General features: G+C 56.3%; 1 protein-coding gene across 1 annotated transcript in view; it reads right to left on the minus strand.

Annotated features, from left to right (window-relative positions):
* Positions 1-275: 275 nt before the first annotated feature.
* The window catches only part of DAZAP1 (DAZ associated protein 1), a 27,078-nt gene continuing 7,218 nt past the window's right edge, over positions 276-20,135 (minus strand). The window contains exons 5-19 of the mRNA XM_006898000.1: positions 19,798-20,073; positions 14,639-14,756; positions 11,959-12,069; positions 11,159-11,183; positions 11,006-11,046; positions 10,258-10,424; positions 10,054-10,119; positions 9,559-9,666; positions 8,796-8,844; positions 5,729-5,811; positions 3,515-3,668; positions 1,777-1,806; positions 1,523-1,663; positions 805-981; positions 276-465 (exon numbers count right to left, since the gene is read on the minus strand). Of these exons, the coding sequence (XP_006898062.1) occupies positions 290-465; positions 805-981; positions 1,523-1,663; positions 1,777-1,806; positions 3,515-3,668; positions 5,729-5,811; positions 8,796-8,844; positions 9,559-9,666; positions 10,054-10,119; positions 10,258-10,424; positions 11,006-11,046; positions 11,159-11,183; positions 11,959-12,069; positions 14,639-14,756; positions 19,798-20,073 (1,722 nt within the window). The 3' untranslated portion in view covers positions 276-289. The remainder of the gene's footprint in view (positions 466-804; positions 982-1,522; positions 1,664-1,776; positions 1,807-3,514; positions 3,669-5,728; positions 5,812-8,795; positions 8,845-9,558; positions 9,667-10,053; positions 10,120-10,257; positions 10,425-11,005; positions 11,047-11,158; positions 11,184-11,958; positions 12,070-14,638; positions 14,757-19,797; positions 20,074-20,135) is intronic.

Raw genomic sequence — 20,135 nt, forward strand, 5'->3', positions numbered from 1 at the left:
TCTTTCAACATAAAAGTTTACAATATACGGTAACACAAAAGGCTCAGGAAAAGAATTTCCAAAAAATAAGAGAAAGGAAAAGAAACCTGAAGTTTTGAATTAAAGCTGAAGACAACTTTTTAAAACCCTGTTGTTTGAACCAGTGACTTTTTTTTTTTATTGTGCTGATGGGTTAGAGAAAGAAAGATTTAAAAACTTGAGTCCGCACACCCACAGCCTCGCCTGCAGAAGCCCACCCGCCCGCCCGCCCGCCACGCTGATTGTCGAGTCCTCCAGCGGCGCCGGGCCGTTAGCGACGGTATGGATGGAAGCCCTGGACGTTGTGGTTCTGACCTCGGCCAAAGCCACTTCCGCCGGCGGGAGGGCCCCCGGGCCCTGGCACTGAGGGTCCGCCATAGGAGGGGGGCTGCTGGCTGGGGTCCGAGAAGCCTTGTCCAAAGCCACTCAGGTCCTGTCCATAACCTGCTGGGAAGGGAAAGGCCCCGTGAGCCCCACTCACGGAGCGCAGGGACCCCAGGTCCACTCCCCTGGGCTGCTGTGCCAGGCTAGGCAGAGGGCAGCGGCCCAGGGCAGTGCCAGAGCCCCAACTCTACTCCTACAGGGAGAAAAGCCCCAGGTGCTCGAGCCCGCCATTCCCAAGACCACCAGACAGTTGGTAGGACGGCCCCTGCTGCGGGGCCTCCTGCCCCAGCACAAGCCTGGACAGCTGGCCCACAGTGCTGGCTCACAGACCTCTTCCTCGGGCGCAGGCCTCGGGCCGGCAGTGGGTGGGATGGGCAGCAGGAGGCTGCACCCGGTACGTACCGTACTGACTGTAGGGGAAGTCGGGCTGTGCCGCTGGGGGTTTGCTCATGTCTGGGGCGGCCTGAGACGGAGGTGGAGGGAAGGCCAGTGGTGCTGCCCCTGGAGTGGCCGGTGGGGGAGGGACCCCTGGAGGGGCAAACTGGTCAGGTGGCGGTGGGGGAGGCCCGTAGCCAAAGCCTGGAACAAACAGGGAAAAAAGTCAAGGTCATGTTCACTCACTGCCAGGAGCAGGTGTCCTCCCCGGCTGGCTCCTCAGGTCTGGGGCTAGCTGCAGCCAGGTGGCCTCGGCCCTGAGCAAAGCCTACACACTCGGCTAGGGAGGCTTCCCACAGAACCGAAACCCCCAGGCACGGCGCACCCTACAGAGGGCCCAACAGGTGTCCGTGTGACACACTGCTCTTGTGTCCAAACTGACAGGTGACTAAGGCATCATGGACAAAGGGAGGACTCGGATCCAGCAGCCGCCTGGCCTTACAAACTGACCGACAGGCAGCGCGTTCCCGCCCTAACTCTGGCCTGGCAGCAGCTCTCCCATGACGCTGCTGGGACGCGCACCTGGTCCACGTCTGAGGAAGTGTGAGCCAGGTGAGGCGTGGTGCCCAGTCACGTGCCTGCTACAACCCTGATGGCCGGCTCCCCACCACATGGACAGACCCCATGCAGTGTCGGGCAGAAGGGTGACAAGACACAGGACCCCGGGTTCCCACAGCACACTTACTGAACTGAGGAGGGGCCCCATAGCCTTGGGGAAAGCCCTGCGGTGGTGGGAAGCCCCCAGGAGGCGTGGACACGATGTAGGAGGTGAAGGGCGGGGGTGGTGGGGGTGCGCCTCTCCCCGCGGGGGGTGGTCCGTAGCCACCTGCAATAGAAAAGGGGTGAGGAGGGTGTCTCTCACTGGGGCCCTCCCCTCTTGACACAGGGACAGAGGTGCCTCCCCCCCCACAGCACCCTCTCCACAGTGTGTGGACTCACCAATCGCCTGTCCTGCGGGCACCCACATTCCTACACAGCAAACAGAAGGGGCAGGTTGGTGCTGCTGAGACCCCTGGACCTTCACACCCACCCAGATGATCTCGCTGACCCGCCCTCCTCCTCGCCAAGCCCCGTGTCCTGAGTGTCCAGTACACACGCGGTGGAGGGTGTAAGGATGACACAGCGGGCCGGCCGTGGGGCGCACGGGGAGCTCCGCCAGCAGAAGCGGTGCTGGGTCCCAGCCCCTGAAAACTGTGGGGTCTGCCAGAGTCGCTCCCCGGGGGCCTGGGAAGCTGCTCATGCTCCATGTTTGCAGCCTTGCCTAATGCACTTCATGAGAGATGGGGGCAGGGCTGTGCCACAAGAGCCTGCTGAAGTCACCAAGTTCTTGGACCCCGGGTCTCCGAGGCCAGGGGAGTTGGTTGTGGACACAGGTGGTCACCTGACTTAAGGGGAGGTGGATACAGACTAGGCAGACAGAGCCAGGGGTGAACACACCTTCAGGATGGGACTGCCTGAGCCAAAAGCACTCCTGTTGCCTCGTGCCCAGAACTCCAGTCACTGTGGGCTAAGTCTGTTAGCCACGTCCACGGTCTCCCTGAGGCCTCTCCACCCCACCCATCTGTCAATCCAGAGAGAGGTGCAGCTACCGGCAGCACAACCCCAAGGAGGCCCGCAGAGCCCTTCGGGGAGGGGGCATCACCTGCAAAGACCTCCTGCACACAGAAGCCCAAGCTGCTTCCGCAGCGGATTCACAGACATGACACGGCCGTCCACGGCTCTGATGGAACAGCTCTCAGGATCACAGAAGTTCTAACAATTTTTAAAAGAATTCTTCCTACGCTGAGTGGCATCTTTGTCAGTTATGTTAGTCCCAAACAGAGGTTTTCCCCGTTTCTCCTTCTCCTTTAACTACAACTCTGCTCACTGACAGGAAATTCCCCAACGTGAGCCGAGCTCCACAGCACTAGCCACGTCCTTGACAGGGTTCATGGAGCCCGAGAGGGGAGCACAGTGGTGGGGAGAACAGGGGGCTGGTGGAGCCCGGCCACAGGGGAGGGGAGCAGCACAGGGCCTCATTGGCGGTGGAAATGGGAAGCCTTGCGGAGTGTGGGAGAAACATGGGCATCATGGAGCCTGGAGGGGGAGCAGCCCAGGGCAGGGCCTTGTGGAGGGGGAAGCATGGAGCCTCATGGGGGGGGGAGTGTGAAGCCTTGGGGGAGGAACACGGGGCTGGTGGAGCCTGGAGAGGGGAGCAGCACAGGGCCTCATGGAGGGGGAAGCATGGAGCCTTGTGGGTGGAGGACCGCCCCACCTGCCCGATACTGACTGGACTTTGGAAGCCAGGCTTGCAGGAGCTCTCGGGACATGTTGGTGTCAGGCTGCTAACCGAAAGCTCAGGGATTTGAATTCACCAGCTGCTCCCTCAGACGAAGCTCGAGGAGCACTATCCCCGTATTTCAACAGCAGTTGGTCTACATTAAGCTGGGTTTACCACGTTTTTGCTGTTGTAACTATCTACAGGGCTACTTTTACCAAAACCATGGTTTTACTAACACCATGAAAGGATTCCTAGTCAGTCAGAACCCTCTGAGTTCATGTCGCCCTGCGTTGTCCAAGGAGGTCCGCACAGCATTTAATCACCCTGCTGTCAGGGCTGGGGTGTAACTGAAGTGACCCCGCACAGGGCACCATGCTGCTGGGGAGCAGACACAAGCAGGGTCCCCAGGGAGCTCACCTTGTGGGCCATATCCTTGCTGCCATGTGGGTGGGGGCTGGCCGGCCCAGCCGTTGGCGGCACTGGGCACAATCCGGCTGCCCCACTGGCTGGTCCCTGGCTGACCCGGCGGCTGGCTCTTGTTGTCACGAGGCTCTGCTCGCTTCACTTCCACCTGGACAAAGCAAGCTGGGGTTCAGGGAGCAGCCACAGGCCCGACCCCCGTCCCGTCAGACACACCCACGGTAACTTACTACTACACTTAGCATCTTATGACTTAAGACTAAAGACTTAACTATAAACCTTATTTAGGCCGATAGCTTTTCCTTTTCTTTAAAAAGTCTTGTTTTAATTTTTTTTTTTTTTAAAAAAATGTTTCTCAGGTACAACAAGTGCAACTGGGAGCTACACTGGCCCTACAGAGGTGAGGCCATGAGCACAGGCCAGTGGGCACAGCCGCCACACACCCTGGCAGTCTGGTAACAAAAGACCAAGGGCCCAGCTCCTCCCACCGCCACAGCCTCTCCCGGCCCCCGGCTGCAGCAGCCGGACTGCGGCGGTAGCGCCACAGGGATGTCCAAGTCCCCCGAGCCCACAACTGCCTAAAATTGGAGCTCATACCTGAGAAACACAGTTATTTACTTAAGGTTGTTCTATAAAATGTCTAATGGAAGATAAAGACTTACCTTCCCCAGGCTAATGCATAAAGAATCTTAATTAACTCAAAACAATGTCAGAGGGAATGGATATGATAGAGAACCTTACATTACATCTAACGAAAAAGTAAACAAACATGCAGTAAAATGGACATTGGAATCAGTAAGCCATCTTCATACTGTGTTTGCTCAGGTGAGGATAATACCTGAGGGGGGGTGGGAGAGGGGGCCCGGTGCTGGGACCTAGCCTACCCATGCTGAGGGACAGACCCGGCGGGTTTGTGTCCAGGGAGGGACAATACCTGAGGGGGTGGCGTGGGGGTCTGGGGACCTAGTCTATCTATGCTGAGGGACAGACCCGGTGGACGCGTGTGAAGCTTTAGGTCTGTTGGCAGCATTCAGGACTCCTCCTGCTCCGTCGGACACAAGCCTCTTCCTGGTGGGGTTTACAGGAAGTGGCCCTGCACAGGCCTTGAGTCCCAAGGACGTGTGTGTGAGACTAAAAACCCTCCCTGGGGCAAAGGAGGCAGTGGGACAGTGCTGGGCGTTCCTCACTGCCGCCTCATCTATCTGGGGCAGGCGTCTGGGGCCAGGCAGGTGGGCTGGACACTGAGGCCACATTTTGTCCCGCTCTGCGCTGGCCCAGAGAGCTGCTGGTCCTGCTGCCAATCAGCTAAAGGGCTGATTTAAGACTGTAACAGGCGCTGGGCACGGCTGGGCACATGCCTGTCACTCCTGGCCCTGTAGGGCTATTATGGGGCACACAGATGGCTAGTGAGCATGGTAGAAAGGTGGACAGCACTGACCTAGGGCAGGGGGCTCATTGAATGGGGGAGCAGGGGCCGAGCAAGGGGAGGCAAGGCCAAATGTGGGAGCAGGTGCAGCCCTGCCACTTCAAAGTCACTTTTAAGAGCCCAGCAAAAAACAGGGGGCAGGGTCCAGAGCAGCTGTGAAAATGGGGGATCCCAGCAAGCTAAGTCCAAGCATCCAAGGCCTGGAAGAACGTGCACGCCCCCTGGCCCCAGCTCCCTGCTCACCTCCATAGCACCAACACAGTATGAAGATCAAACAACCCAGGGTCACTTAACTGCAGGTGGTTAAATCTACCGAGAGCAGGTGCTTGTACCGGAGTTCACAGTAAGTGACCCAATTGAAAAACACCAATCCTTCATGATGTTTATGGTTCACTCGTTTTGACACAGAGCCTCAGCGCTCCGAGGCCTCTGCCGTCCTGCCGTTGGGCCAGGACTAGACAATTGCATGAGACAGACATCTGAAGGAGTGGTCAATGGAACCAAGCCTGAGGCAACACTGCAGCCGGTCCCCCTGGGCCAGCCTGCCACCGTCCCTGGGTGTCCCCCACCCCACCCCACCCCCATCAGAGCTGCCTGGGTCCATCTGCAGGCAGGACTAGGCCCTCGTCCCCCCAACCCCCACTACCTGGAGCCCCGGGCTCTGCAGCCAGGACCTTGGCACACACGGCTGGCTGTTCCGGGCAGGGGCAGGTTCACCAGGGGAGCCGCTCGGTTGCCTAAGACTTGGTTTGGTCTTAAGGTAAAATAAAACTACAACTACACACTTTTTTGCCCATGATGTCGTGAAAATGCATGTTGACAGCCTGGTCCACTGATTGTTCGTCCTCGAAAGTAATAAATCCAAAACCTAGCCAACGACGAAGAGTGAATCAAGGTAGCAGGGTGTTGTGACACAAAACAGGATGATGAACAGTATTAGGGACGGACCGAGGGATCAGCCAGGTTCCAGCTAAGCACATGTGAGTACTGCCCGCACGGGGGCCTGAACAGCAGCCGCCAGGGCCGCCACCCCTGCTCCAGCACGTAGGCACCAGAGCAGGCGGCGCCACGGGCCAGACGCCTGCATTCTCAGTGGCAGCCCTGGCCCCTGGGCCACCGGCAGGGCACACAGGAAATGCGTGTGCACAGAGGTGAAGGGGCTGATGCACGCAGGCTGAAGGTTCCTAAGCGCCCGTCGGCCAGTGACTGGCCAGGTGAGTGTGTGCGTGGTCGGCCTCACCGAGACCTGGGCCTCCCCCTCGGTTTGCAATGTGCTTTGCAGCTAGTGCTGACAGCAGCCAGATCTTGTTCTAGAGCGTTCAACCACAGTATCTACCAGTTAGTGCCTCACTAAGCTTACCCAACGCTGTTGGCTAAGCCCACGGAGTCCTAGCAGAGGTGATATACGTACGTACAGAAGTGTGTATGTAGATATAAATACATAGATATCGTAATATAATAGATAATACATAAGTAAATATAAATACCTAAGTAAATAAATAAAATACACAAAGATACAGGCCAAAATGGATCCCAGCAGGTCAAATTCTGCTGTCAGCAGCAAGAGCAAGAGGCATCACACCATCAAAAAAGGAAAAATCATCAAGGAGAACTAGTTAGCGTCTCCCCACGACCACAAGGTGGCAGTATAAACGAAGTTTGGTTGGTCTGGGCTCAGCGCACCCCAATCAGGAGCCCTTCATCCTCAAGGGCTACTCCGCAGAGGGCTGGATTGTGGGCGCCGCACCCCCTCCCCTGGCACTCCACTTCCTAGGGTGCGAAGAGGGTGAGGGATTCCCACCCAGACAGCCGACAGCGGCCCCGGCCGCAGAAGAACAAAGGACAGACATGGATGGCATGGGCAGAGCGGGGTCTGGAGAGAGGCCCGAGGCCAGGTGAGGGGTCAGGAGCTTTGTGCCCCAAGGAGCACGCTCAGCGCTGGGTGGGCAGAGCGTGAGCTTTAGGCCACTGGGGAGGACCAGCCTCTGCTGCCGACGGGTGCCCTCAGCAGGTAACGTAGGCCACACGGGACAGACGTGTGTGAGCGACAGGTAGGGGGTGGTGGGGGGAAGGGAGGGGAGAGCCAGCCTGGAGATCAGAAGGGACTGAGATGGCCAGTGAAGCAGCTGTGGGCCTGGGGCCTAGGTGTGTTCTCCACATGCACACGGGAGCAGACACGCACATGGAAACGCAGAGACAACAGGACAGAACCGCGGCTGGAGTACAGGGCAGGTGGCGCCAGCAGAAAGGCGGCAGGCATGGGCCCTTGGCATGGGGCTGCGAGGCAGCCAGGCACTGGGCAGCCAGGAGAGTGGTGGGGAGATAGCAGGAGGTTCCGGGAAAGCCCCGCCAGATGTGTGGAGATACTGAGACACACGTGGGATGCACACAGAACCTGGGTCAGACCCTTGGACAGGTACTGGGCGCAGGGGAGAAGCCAAGGACTGGACTCATGTCAGAACTCACGTTGAAGACTGATTGGGGGGTGGGGGACCCAAGGACAGGACTTGTGGCAGACCCCTGGAATGGGGATGGCGGAAGGGAGTAAAGAAACAATCAAGAAGGGAGATGGCCACTCAGAGGCAGAAAGCGTTGGAGACCAGGAAGGTGACCCTGGAAAGGTGCTGCACCCCGAATGTGCCTGAGGGAGACCCCAGAGGCTGATGACGAGGCTTCCGCTCCTCCTGCCCGGCCTGCAGCACAGCCAGAGGCCTCGGGAGGAGCCAGTGCCATGTCCCTGTACACAGAGCTTCACAAGATCAGAGGCAACATTTGGAACAAAACATTGTAGGTGATGACACAACACATTCCAAAACGTCACACTGCTCAGGCCGCCGAAGCCCTGAAACCACAGGCCCACTGCCCGAGGCCGGACCCCGGCTGAAGGGGCCCTGGCGCAAGTCTAAGGATGCATCTGTCAGGAAGGGGACGTCACCACGGGAGCGGCAGAGAAAACACACTGAAACTTCGTTTACACCCCACTGGAGCAGAGCCCGCGCCCTCCTGACTGTGGAACTGGCCTGTACCTGTGTGATAACATTTAGCACCTGGAGAAGAGAAATCTAGAGAGATCGTTAATGACAAACAATGCAGAGAGAAAGGAAACAGCTTACTTAACATTCCTGTACTTTATGCTTAAATATGCTGCTAAGCACATACGTCTACATTAAAATTAAGACTAATACTTAACGGCTTACTCCACACCGAGTGGGGAGTACTTTACTTAATCATGACAAGAAAAAGGTGGAAGTTCAAATGGCAAACTATGCTCCAGCATGGCGGAGCATGCTGCGGCCGCACCCAGGGCCCCTCGGCACACATGGGCCGAGCCAGGCCGCAGACAGAGGAACCGGCCCGACAGACAGCCCTGTGCACAGCCTGCCCTGGAGTGCCTACGGGGAGGGGTGCTGCGGGCGGCAGAGCCAGGGGAATAGGGAGGTCACCCGCTCCACTCAGTGGACACTGGGCTGTTGACTGTCCACCTTTCAGGGGCCAAAAAAAAAAAAAATAAAAAAAAAAAAATAAAGTAACAGAAAAGAAAGAGAGAAAAGAAAAGGGCAAAAATCGAGAAAGGAGCATAGGTTGGACTGGTGGGGAAGGGACATCCTGACAGCCAGAGGTGGCCATCTGTCTACACTGGTGCTGACTGGGGACAAGTCTGAGGAAGGTCCCGGTATGGTCAATACACATTTAAAAAGAAAAACCACATTAAAGGAAAAATGCCAAAAGGCATTAAAAAAAGGGGCAGGCCGGACGGCAGCAGGCCCGCCTGGGAGGCTGGGCGCCGGCCGTTATCTCACGAGATAGTTTGCCATCTGAGGGGGAAGGAGGACAAACGAGATCTGCCTTTACCTCGAGGCCTCTGCTTCTCAGCATCGTAGATCATCACCACTTCTGTGACCTGCGACAGAGGATCACAGGCTCAGACACGGGAAGCCAAGGCCTGGGACGCACGCCTGGCTATCACCCAAGGCCCCAACCCTGAAGGTAGGCCCCAGCCCAGGGCAGCCTGGCCCTAGAGGCATCACAGCCATGTAGTGACATCCAGGGGGCTGCTGACCCAAAAGTCCTGGCAGAAGTCTTGAGGAGTCGTCACTGGGCCTGGTGCTTCTAGACAACGCCAGGAAGCAACTCAACTGAGGACAGCAGCACCCCAGCATCCTGTGCTGTCTGACCCCCCCCCCCCCAGGGCAGCAGTAACCCTGCGTCCTGCCCTCTGCATCCCTGCCCACTGAGGGCTTGAATAGCCCGGATGGGATCCCAGAGAGGTGTGGCCCATGGTCACAGTGTCAAGGGCAAAGCCACCCTGAAGACATCAGCTCCACAGGGACAGGGCTCATGCTGCCCTGAAGGCCTGGACAAAGTGGGACCATGCCCTCTTCCACCCTCCAACTGGGCCAGGCTATTCCTGTAGAAGAGACCTGAGATCAAGGGACACAGCCACAGAGGCCAGCTCCCATGGCGGGGGCGAATCCCATTCTTCCTCAGACACTAAAACCTAACACTTAACACCCATGGGTACCACGGAGCAAAAGGCCCTCAGCAGCTGAGGGGGAGGCTGGTTCTGGTCTTTTCTGTGTGGGTAGGGTAGCCCTCTAGACAGAAGGGCACTCACCACTCCAAATTTCTTGAAGTATTCCCTGAGCTCTGTCTCACCACAGTTGTGCGGGATCCCACCAACAAATATTTTGTTTGATTTACTGTTGTCACTCCTGGGTCCTTTCTGCAGATTCAAAGAGAAGGGGGTTAGCTGCTGTGGGACACTGATGGACAGCCATGCAGAAAGCTGGCCACAGCAGAGCCCATTCCAGGAGGCTCAGCGTGGGGACGGGAGGCCTAAAGAGTGCACTGAGGTTCTGCTCAGTCTGTTCTGTCTTCTGACCTCCCAGTTCCAAGCACTCAGGATGCCACATCCTATCCTCCCAGCTGCAGAAGTCAGGTGCTCTCAGGTCATGGTGGCACTGGGCTCATGGGCCTCCATGCGGCAATTACCAACAGAAGCCACTTTCAGCCCCTCCTCCCCCAGGATGGCACAGTCCACAGGTCCAAACTCACAGGCCACCTGAGGCCCAAGCCCACCAGCCCCAGGCCCACAGCCAGCAGTGCTCACCCAGCCTTCCTTGGGCCGTGTCCTCTCCGGCTGCATACCCCGCGGTGTGCATGGCTTCGGGTCAATCTGTGGAGTTGCCGACAGACCATGTGAGCTGGAGGGCCCTGTGCTGAGCAGAAGTCAGCAAGCAGAGCCACCCTGAACCCATGGCCCAGGCCTACCAACCCTCACATAAGGGAAGGACAACACGCCCAGGAGACTTACATTGCGGCCATCTAGGGTGTGTGGTCTGCTGGCCAGCACCGTCCCCACACAGTTTGGGTCTTTAAATTTGACAAACCCGAATCCTCGCGACTGGTTGGTGGTTTTATCTTTCATGATAACACAGTCGACAACTTCTCCATATTGAGAAAAGTAACTGCGCAGTGTCTCTGCTCAGAGAACGGACAGAACACATACACAGCGCTGAGGGTTACAGAGGGCTCTCGGGAGAACCGGCACACACGTGGGTGCACGCACACCCATCACACCACTGAGGTGTGCACACTCACACTTACTCTACCCTCTCCCCCACTGGCCTTACCAGCATAACAGATGTTGACTAGTGGGTTGTGGGGAGGAGGTTAAGGAAGGGTCGGTCCACTAGAGAGGCCCAATTCCAGGAGGTTCTCACAATGTCACTAACACCCTTTCCAGTTTTGAGGTCTCCTGACCGCCACAAAATGCAGGCAGAGCCAGAGCCGGGATGCGGCCAGTGCTCAGCGCCCGCAGCCTCCTGCCTGCAGATCCACCCGACCGGGACTGGGAACTAGCCGCCTACACACTTTCCCAGGGCTCCGACACGGACGTCCAAACAAGTCCAACAGATGACCCGTGATTCCTGCCCCACTCAAGTTCAATTCAATGCCCCCAGATTGATGACAGTGTCACACGGACTGAGCACAACGTCCGAAACGAGAGCCCACCCGCACGACCCAGGAGCAGGCTGGCTGCCGTCCACTGCTGCACCTACCTTGAGTCGTGCTCCAGTCCAGTCCACCCACGAAGAGCTTCCTGCAACACAAATGAACATCAGTGAGCCTGAGGGCCATTTCCACCACACCGGGTCACCATGTTAGCCCGAGGGCCATGTCCACACAGGAATGGGGCCACGACACCGGGTCACCCGGACAGCCCGAGGGCCATGTCCACTGCACAACAGAGACACAAGTGCTCAAACGTGGAGTGGATACCCAGAGCCATAGGGATAGGACGCTAGACAAAGGACGCAAGCCGGGGAAATCGGCTGCAGTGATGCCCTACAATGCCTGCCCTTCTCAAATTCAGAAACAGTACCTGGAGACCCACATGTGAGCAGGTACCATGAACATGCACCTGTCCCCACACCCCTGCAATGCCAAAGCCAGGACACAGGGCCCTCAACTGGAGTTGCAGGGACACCCCAAAGCTTAGCGCAGAAGCAGGGCCCCAAACTCCCAGCTCGGCAGCCTCACATCGACCTCCTTGTGGGGCACCATACATGCCCTGGCAACCTCAAAGCCACAGAGCCTGGCCAGCCAGAGAGCTTCTGTCCACAGGCCCGTGGGGCCCATCTGGGCAGGGGCAGGGCTGTTCCTACCCTCTTCTTCCGTGTCTTTGCAATAGCACCCGCCAGCTAGGTGCACCCACAGACAGTGGTGGGGGCCAGTAACACCTCCTCAGGAGGAAGGGACACAGCTAGGAGGTCACATACTTCTGGCCTCCCTGGAATAATCATTACAAATAGGATGGGAGCCACCTCTGTACCCCATGTCACCAGGACACACAACGGTCCTCAAGCAATGTGGAACTAGGGAAGCGCACTTGTCCCCTCCCTGAGGAGCTGTGTGTCCACTGACCAGTCCTGTGGGAAGGCTCTGAGGATGTGACTGGCACGTGCTGCGCGGAGGCCGTGCCCACCACCGACTCCCAGGCAAACCCCCCAACATAAGAGGTGGCGGCAGCAGGGCCCCAAGCGGAAGCAGGCATGGGCACCAGCTCCCTGGTCCTGCATCACGCAGCCCGAGCAGGTGGCCATGGCCTCCTGAGGGCAGGAACCTGTCAGACCAGTACACATCTGAGCCTTGGTAAACACCAAGATTAGGTGTTTTGGCAACAAGCTGCAAACACAGACGCGTGGACCAACTCAGGGTGAGAAGACTGAGGTTCTGGGCACATTACACGCAAACGCGAGAACCCGCACCAGTGCCCACACCAAGGGCCAGGCGCCAGTGTCCCCTCTGGCCTGCTAAGGGTAGCTGTTCCTGGTGCTGGACCCCGGCAGGCAGCATCTTTACAGATGGGCTCATTCTCAGAGAGGAAGATGGCCTCAAGCCGGAGCCGGGCTGTGAACACTCTCATCTCTTCACTCCTATTCAGAACTAGCATCAGGTGGGACAGCTTCTCCCCACAAAGCTCTGGAAGGACCCTGCAGGCCTGCGAGGGTTGCCCTCACAGTGACAAGGACCTGGCCAGGGCTCTAAACCCCAAGTGCTGAAACTAGGAAGTGGCCCTGTCACTGCATGTGAGAGCAGACACACACCACAGCACTAGAGGTGAACGAGCTTCAGCGCGGCCTCACTGAGACTCCTGGACATCAACCGATGCCTGGCAGGTGCAGAAGGGAGTCAACAATCACACGGATGAGGGCCGACATCAAGTGACTCGGACGGCACTGCCCGGGAGCAGGCCACTCCCAGGGCCCCAACAGCAGGAGGCTCACACCCTCTACCATGCAGAGAGCTAAGCTTGTGCAGACCCTCACGCTACAATGACAACACCGCCCTACGCAGCCCTGCTTGGCTAGGAAGGCAGCACAGAGGGGCAGCAGCCACAGAGCACCTCTTCATTCTCCTGTACTCAGGCCCTCAAGTAAGATGTGGCAGCCCCTCAGCCCAGGATGTGGATGCAAAGCCCCCACCGTGTGGGGTGGTCACTCGAGCCCTAGCCACCACCTCCAGGATCTCAGCCTGCAAGCCCTCCAACTCCATACAGGACCCTCCCTCCCCTCAGCCCAGCTCTGTGGAGGGCAGAGACACATGCTATTTAACGAGCACCTTCATCTTGGGTGCACAGGAGGCACCAGTGGTCCACCCTGACGTGCACCCTTCTCCTGCCTGTGGCACCCAGGTCTGCAGCTGTACGCAAGGTGCTCATGTGACAAGGTGCAAGACATCTGTCCATGGGGGTTGCAGCTTGGAGCCATCAAGCTGGTGCGTCCACAGACGGCGGGAAATGCCCAAGTTGCCCCAGCCTCACACCCTGCAGTGCCCATTGCTGCAGTCACATCAATTCAGTTGACAATCTCCCTCTTCTCCACGACGCTGTGGAATTACCATCCGGGAATTTATCCATCTTGACAGGACGTCTAAAGGTCAGAGGACATCTTGCCATGTTCCTTTCCAAGGATCATCTTGCACGCATTTCTCCAGAGATTCCATCAGTCTTCCAACAGTCCGTGGTATGTTCAGTGTTCTTCACCAACACCACAGTCCTTAAGCCAGTTCTCCTCGTGGAGCTGGGATTGGTAAATCCCATGTATGGAATTCTTCCAAGCCCCTGGTCGGTCCTGTCACTCTACTAAATGAGTACCCAGCTCTCTGCCATCAAGTGGGTTCCAAAATGGGTTTCTGAAGCTGTCAATCAAAATGGATTCGAACCACTGGAAACATTCTGCCTTTGGGTCAGCATCACAACTCATGAGGGACAAAGGCCTTTGACACGTGTGTCCTAATCAACTACAGATAACATTTAGAAAAGCCATCCTCGGACACTTAACTGTGCTCATGCAAAACCTGTCTGTAGATTTATGCATGTTTAAATGAGGAAAGCAATGCAACAGGGTTGTATCCTCCATTCAATCTGCATGATAAGCAAATTCACACAAGTGGGCTCAGGAAGATGATGGCATCAGGATTAGAGGCAGACCCTCTACCACCATGTTATGCAGATGATAAAACTTTGTACGCAGAAAATGGAAGTTTAAAGTACGTACTGAAAAGAAAAGTCTACAGCAGCCTAGAACACAGATCACAACAAGATGGATTTCAAGAAAACAAAATTCTTCACAACTGGACCAACGGGTAACATCAAGATGGATGGAGAAAAGATTGAAGCTGTCAATTACTTAATTTTACTTGGATCCACAATAAACACCCAAGGCAGCAGCACTGAGGAAATCAAAAGGTGTGCGCTTGTCCATCCACCCAAGAGCCGAAGGGCAAAAGAAGAAGGGGGCCCCAGCAGCCACTAGTGTCAGGAAGGAAAAAGCCTTCCCTATTGGAGAAAAAGCCCAAGAACTTTGGCATCAGACAGGGAATCCAACCCAAAAGGGACCCTAACCTCTTTGTCAAATGGTACCACTACATCCAAATGCAGCAGCAAAGGGCAATCCTCTACAAGTGACTCAAGGTGCCATCCACTATTAACTTGTTGACCCAGGCCGTGGGCAGCCAGAGGGCTAACTCAGCTGCTGAAACTGGCCCACAAGTAGTGACCAGAGGCAGAGGCTGTTGGCAAAGGTGACTGTCCCACCAGGATAACATGTCCTCCACGTGGGATGAAATACTGTCACCACCCTGTGGACCCCATCGAGCCTTGCCCGTCAGAAGACCTGCACCACTGTTACTTTCATGCAGGAGCACCTGGAAGAGCTGGTGGAAGCCATCAACACCAATCACAATGATACTGAGATCCCCTGCCACGGGGGCGGCAATACCTGTGACCGACCCGCCTCCATCACGAAGCTGGAGAAGGCCAAGGGCGACCACCAAACTGGATGCATACGCACACAGTCTCACACAGAGACTTTTCTGTTAGAAAAGAATAAACGCCCATTGGACGAGAATCAGCGTCTCAGGGGCATCAGGCTTGGGGTGCTAGAACCACAGCCCGACCTATCTGGAACCGGGAGGAGGCTCTGGCGATGATGAACATTGCTGTGATTTATCAAAGCCCTGACTGGCCACATTTGGGCACTATGCCAAGAGAACCTTTGCTGAGATTCCTACCGCTATTCAGAGTCTGGAAGAAAATAGTAGTACTCAACCTGGTTGCTCCCCAGTCAACAACAGCTCACGGTCAAGGAAGCTTTGCTGAACAGTTTGGAGGCACTGAGGTGTGGATATGGTTTCACACCGGCAAGATCACAGGCAAGCATAGCATCACTGGCTGTGATGTTTGAACATAACCGATTATATTGCATTTACTATTTGTGTATTCTTGGACCATGTGTGACGAGATTGATAGCAATAAAATAGACTGTGGGAAATTCAAAAAAAAGAATAAATATCTTCTTTGAAAGAGAGAGATGCTGCATTTATCTGCATGAAGCAAATCTCCTGGAACCTCTTTAATGTCATCTGTATTAAAGAGAAAGGATGGAGGGAGGGGTGGGCAGGGAGAAAAGGGAAAACAATGAATGAATGGAAATCCAGTCTCTATAAATGTTCATTAAAATTAATAATAATTTTTTTTTAAAAAAAGAGGATGTCAGTTTAAAAGTAAAGTGTTGTTATGTGTTGTCGAGTTGCCTGCAACTTATAGCGACCCTATGTACAACAGCCCTAAACCCTGCTCTATCCTGTGCCAATAGCACGGTCTCCGACATACCCATCCCGATTACCCCAGTCACTGAATCAATCCACCTCATAGAGGGTCTTCTCCACCTGTGCTGTCCCTCCACCCTCCCAAGCATGACATCCTTCTCCAAGGATCAGTCCCTCCTTACAACATGTCCAGAGTATGTCAGACAAAGCCTAGAATCCTTGCCTCCAAGGAGCAGCCTGGTTTAACCCTCTCCAGGATGAATCTGTTTGTTTTTCTAGCAGTCCATGGTAGTCTCAATACTCTTCTCCAGCACCACAGCTCAAAGGCATCAATTCTCCTTCTATCCTCCTTGGTCACTCTCTAACTCTCCGATGCATAACAAGTGATTGCAAAGACTATGGCCTGTATCAAACGCACCTTAGTCTCCAGAGAGACACCATTGCTCTTCAGTACTTTGGAGAGATCCTAACAGCAGACTTTCCCATGGCAATGCGCCTTTTAATTTCCGGGCTACTGGTGTCAAGAGTGTTGGCTGTGGAGCCAAACAAACTAAAACTGTGAACAATCTCAATCTCTTCACCATCCATACTGATGCTGTCAGTTGGTCCAGTGGTGAGAATCTTTGTCTTCTTGACATTGAGCCTCCATCCAAGTATAGGTTTTGCATTAGCACAATCAAGTGTTCCGGGATTCCTATTCTTTTCAGAGGCAGCCACAGTTTGTTATGATGCACGCAGTCAAAGTGTACTTGGCCCAAATCAAGGTATTTTCAATTGCTCTGTACACACATGAAAGGTGGACAATAAATAAGACAGAAGAATTGATGCCTTTGAGTTGCAGCTCTGTTGAAAAGTATTGAAATCTTGTGAACTGCTCAAAGAAACAAGTCTGCCTTGAAGGAAGTGCAATCAGGATGCTCCTTGGAAGCAAGGATGGTGAGACTTGATCAGGAGGGGCTGGTCCTTGGAAAAAGACATACTGGAAAAGGAGAGGGTCAACAGACCCTTGAGCAAACAGTGGATTGACACAGTGACTGAACATGGCAGATTGTGAAGACGGCCCAAGATAGAGCAAGATTTTGGTTTGTTGTTCATACTGTCACTTACAAGCCATAGTCAACTAAAGGGCACCTAAGAATAACAGGCTTAAAACGAGCCATCCCAGAGGAAAGTTGGGTGGAGTGCGTCTTTCATACACAGGAGACACAGGGAGCTGTAACAGTGGAGACAGAGATATTGGTAGCAGAATCAGAAGGCAACAGCACTGGGCATCCTAGCCCACAGAGAAAAAGACCCAAGGTTGCAGGCAGGCTGGAGGCAAAGTTTGCCAACTGCAAGGATAGGCAAGGCTTACTGGTGGAGTGAGGTGCTGCTGGGCACTTACAACCATGGCAGAACTAAAGTTCTGGAAGCCTTAGTGGTAAGAAGCTGTGCTGCAGTCCCAAAGGCCCATGGTTGGAATCTACCAGCTGCTCCATGGAAGGATGAGCAATCTCCTCCTACGGGATTTACAGCCTCTGAAAACCTGCTGAAGGGTCAGTTCCAAATTGAAGGTCCACAAGAAGCTATGTTAACATGGACCTGGGAAGAGGGGGGTCCAAGCTGAAGGACAAAGACCTGAGAGACCTAGCTGAAAAGAGACTGACCCAATTCAAGAACCGTATGCTTGAATGTGAATTTAACCTGTTGCTTCTCGAATTAACCTTACAATCATCGGCATCGTCTGTGAGTCCTGTGTGGCTATTCATCAAATCCTCAAAGCCCCCCCAGCAGGTAAGTGGAGAAGACTGTGGAATAGACAGCTGGTGTTAGAAGATGCAAACACTCTGGATGATGGAGGACCGTCTGACCGGGGCCACGCAGGAATCAGCCCTGGGCTGCTCATGCAGGTACATGTTGCTCTTCATTGGAGATTAGAGTAAGATAAGCCACACTGCAAGACCACCAACCTTGGGTGACAACTGTCCCTGTTCTGTCGATGAGTGACCACCACAGAGTGGCTACCACAGGAAGTAAACCCTCAGAGGACTTCCTGGATGTCTGCGCCAACCCAGCTGGCACCAGAGGCCTATCTCCCAGGCAGTTGCTGGCACGCCTCCCAGAGCGCCAGGCCACAGTTTCAGGGCCTCCCCACAGCCGGTACGGCCTGGGCTGAGGAGCCGCCGGGGGCTGTTCTGGGTCTTCCATCCTGTGGCCCCACACCAGCCACAGGCCACGGAGACCTCAGCACCAACTTCCACGTTCATTTCTTTCTTGGCCCATGAGGTCTCATCACAGGGGTGGGAAGCTGTGGTTTACTTTCTTCCTTCCAAAACCACGAGACACAGAGCCGGAGTTCTAATGTGTGAGCTCGGCTGAAGTTCCTCCGGCCTCGGGCTTCCCCCACTGCAGTACAAGATGGAGGTGGGGACCCGCCAGGACTCACCCCAATGCAGTCTGTGAGCTGTGCGCCCACACCTGACACTTGTTCCCGTCCTTTCAGCTCCCTACTCTTCACCCCTCTCAATCAGCATGGGGCCCACAGAACTCAGGGAACCTCAGCTCTAAAGGAGTGTACACTCATTTGGTGCCAACTGCAGCCCACCAGTTCCCCAAAGAGGCCGCGGGCACTAGGCTAAGAGTGTCGTCCAAGCCACCAAGCACAATGGCCTCTCTGACCTGGTCAGTGGAGGGGACGCAGCTGGGCTAGGCTGGCGGCTCGCACTGAGTCACAAGGGAGCAAAGCTCTTCAGTTCAAGAGCCCCACATGCGCGGCACAAGGAGAGGATCTGGCTAAGTCCCCTGACCCTCTAGGCCCAGGCTCCTGAACCTGCACGGGGCCACCACGTGAGGACGCCTGCAGACCAAACCCAACCCTGTCTCTAGGACCCTGTGCTCCAGGGCCGGCCACTGGTGACCGCTGTTCAACACGACAAGATCTTCAGTGTCAGTGACTTGAACGTGTGAAGCCTGTCAAATCGGTAAATGTTTCATTATCTATTTACTTCCAGTTTTTAGAAAACCCCATCCACGTGCAGGAAGTGGCTGGGGAAGGTGCTCCCATGGTGGGCAGTGGCGGGCTTTGCTGCACCTGACGCCCGCACGGCGCTGCAGCCACAGGCAGAGGGGCAGACCCCCGGGGCTGGCCAAAAGGAGCCAAAGCAGGAAGAGGCAGCTCAGCCCTCAGGGGACACTGGGTGCTTTCTGGACATCAGGCACTGTTCTCAAAGGAGAGGGGGTGCTACTGGCACCAAGAGGGTTCAGGCTAGGGATGCTGCCCAACAGCCTGCAGTGTCCAGGACAGTCCATCTGAGAGAACAGTCCTGCCCCAGGCCCTAGGACACTCCTGACCTGTGCCAGGACGACACAGAGCAATGGAAGAGCTCTGGACGGAGCCCTCTCCTCCCCTCACATCGCCAACCACAGCTTTCTCCCTGAACCCCCACCTCCAGTGCTTCGGCATGTACAGCACAGCTCAGAGACCTACGACCTCAGCCAGAGATCCACCCCTTGGTAACCGTGACCATGCAGAGAGTCCAGGCCTGTCCCTTGTCCCCACGTCCTGTTCTGTTCAGGTCCTCCAGCTCTGTCCACTGGCGTTGATGCAGTACCGAGATGACCCAAACAGAGGAGTCCAGCAGACACAAGCGCCCACCAACGTCTCTCCGTGTGCCTGGGGCCTCAGCAGTCAAAGGCACTGACCGTCTAGAAAGCGGTGCTCACCTTTCTGGACCTGCCTCCAGGACAGGAGATGAGCCCTGCCTGTGCTGAGCCCCCAGACCCAGTGGACACGCTCACGACAGCCGCGTCCATGGACAGAGCAGCCCTGGACCTCTGTCCTGAGGGGCCTCTGCCCTGAGGGGCCTCAGTGTCTCCCAACCAGACCCCTTTTAAAGGCAGCACCTTCCCGACAGCCGCACCCCCCACTCCTTCCCCACGGGGAGCCTCGGCCTGGAGGAAGGACAGACAGTCCCTCCCTGGAGCCAGGAGGGCCCTGTGTCCCCAGGGGTCCACGCGGGATTTCGGACAAAGGGACCGTGAGCCCCAGCCGGCCTGGCTGACCCCTCGGGGCTCCCAGGTGCCCGCAGACCGGTCACAGGGGGTGAGGAGCACAGTCTGGGCTTCCTCCACAAAGGGGGGGACGTGCTGCCCAGGACAGTGGACACCTCTCTCCCAGGCTTAAAGCACGCAGAGTGACCGCCTTCTGGACCTTTGTCATCACAGCTATTTGGGGGGCGGTGGGGAGCCGATGACCCCCCACTTGACAGTCCACCTTCTCCACGGGGCGGGGTGGGGTGCAGGTGGGGCTCAGCGCCTCCTCTGGGCCCGGATGCCCGCAGTGGGGTCCCCGGGGTGGGGTCCCCCGTGGCCGCCCGGCTCCCTCGCCCCCAGGCCGGAGGACAAAGGCTGCTCCGTCGACCCCCCGCCTGTCCTGGCCCCGAACCTGCGGGCCCTCCGCAACCAGCCCCTGTCCCCCCAAACGCGAGGCGCCCCAAGTGTCCAGGGCCGGCCCCGAGCGACGCCTCCCCCCGCCCGTCTGCAGGCTTTGGGGAACCGAGCGCGGTCGTCGCGGGGACCCCGCCGGCCGGGCGGAACCGA

This window comes from Elephantulus edwardii, unplaced genomic scaffold (assembly GCF_000299155.1).
Source record: "Elephantulus edwardii isolate Elephantulus edwardi_28Jun2011 unplaced genomic scaffold, EleEdw1.0 scaffold00217, whole genome shotgun sequence".
NCBI classification, from domain to species: domain Eukaryota; kingdom Metazoa; phylum Chordata; class Mammalia; order Macroscelidea; family Macroscelididae; genus Elephantulus; species Elephantulus edwardii.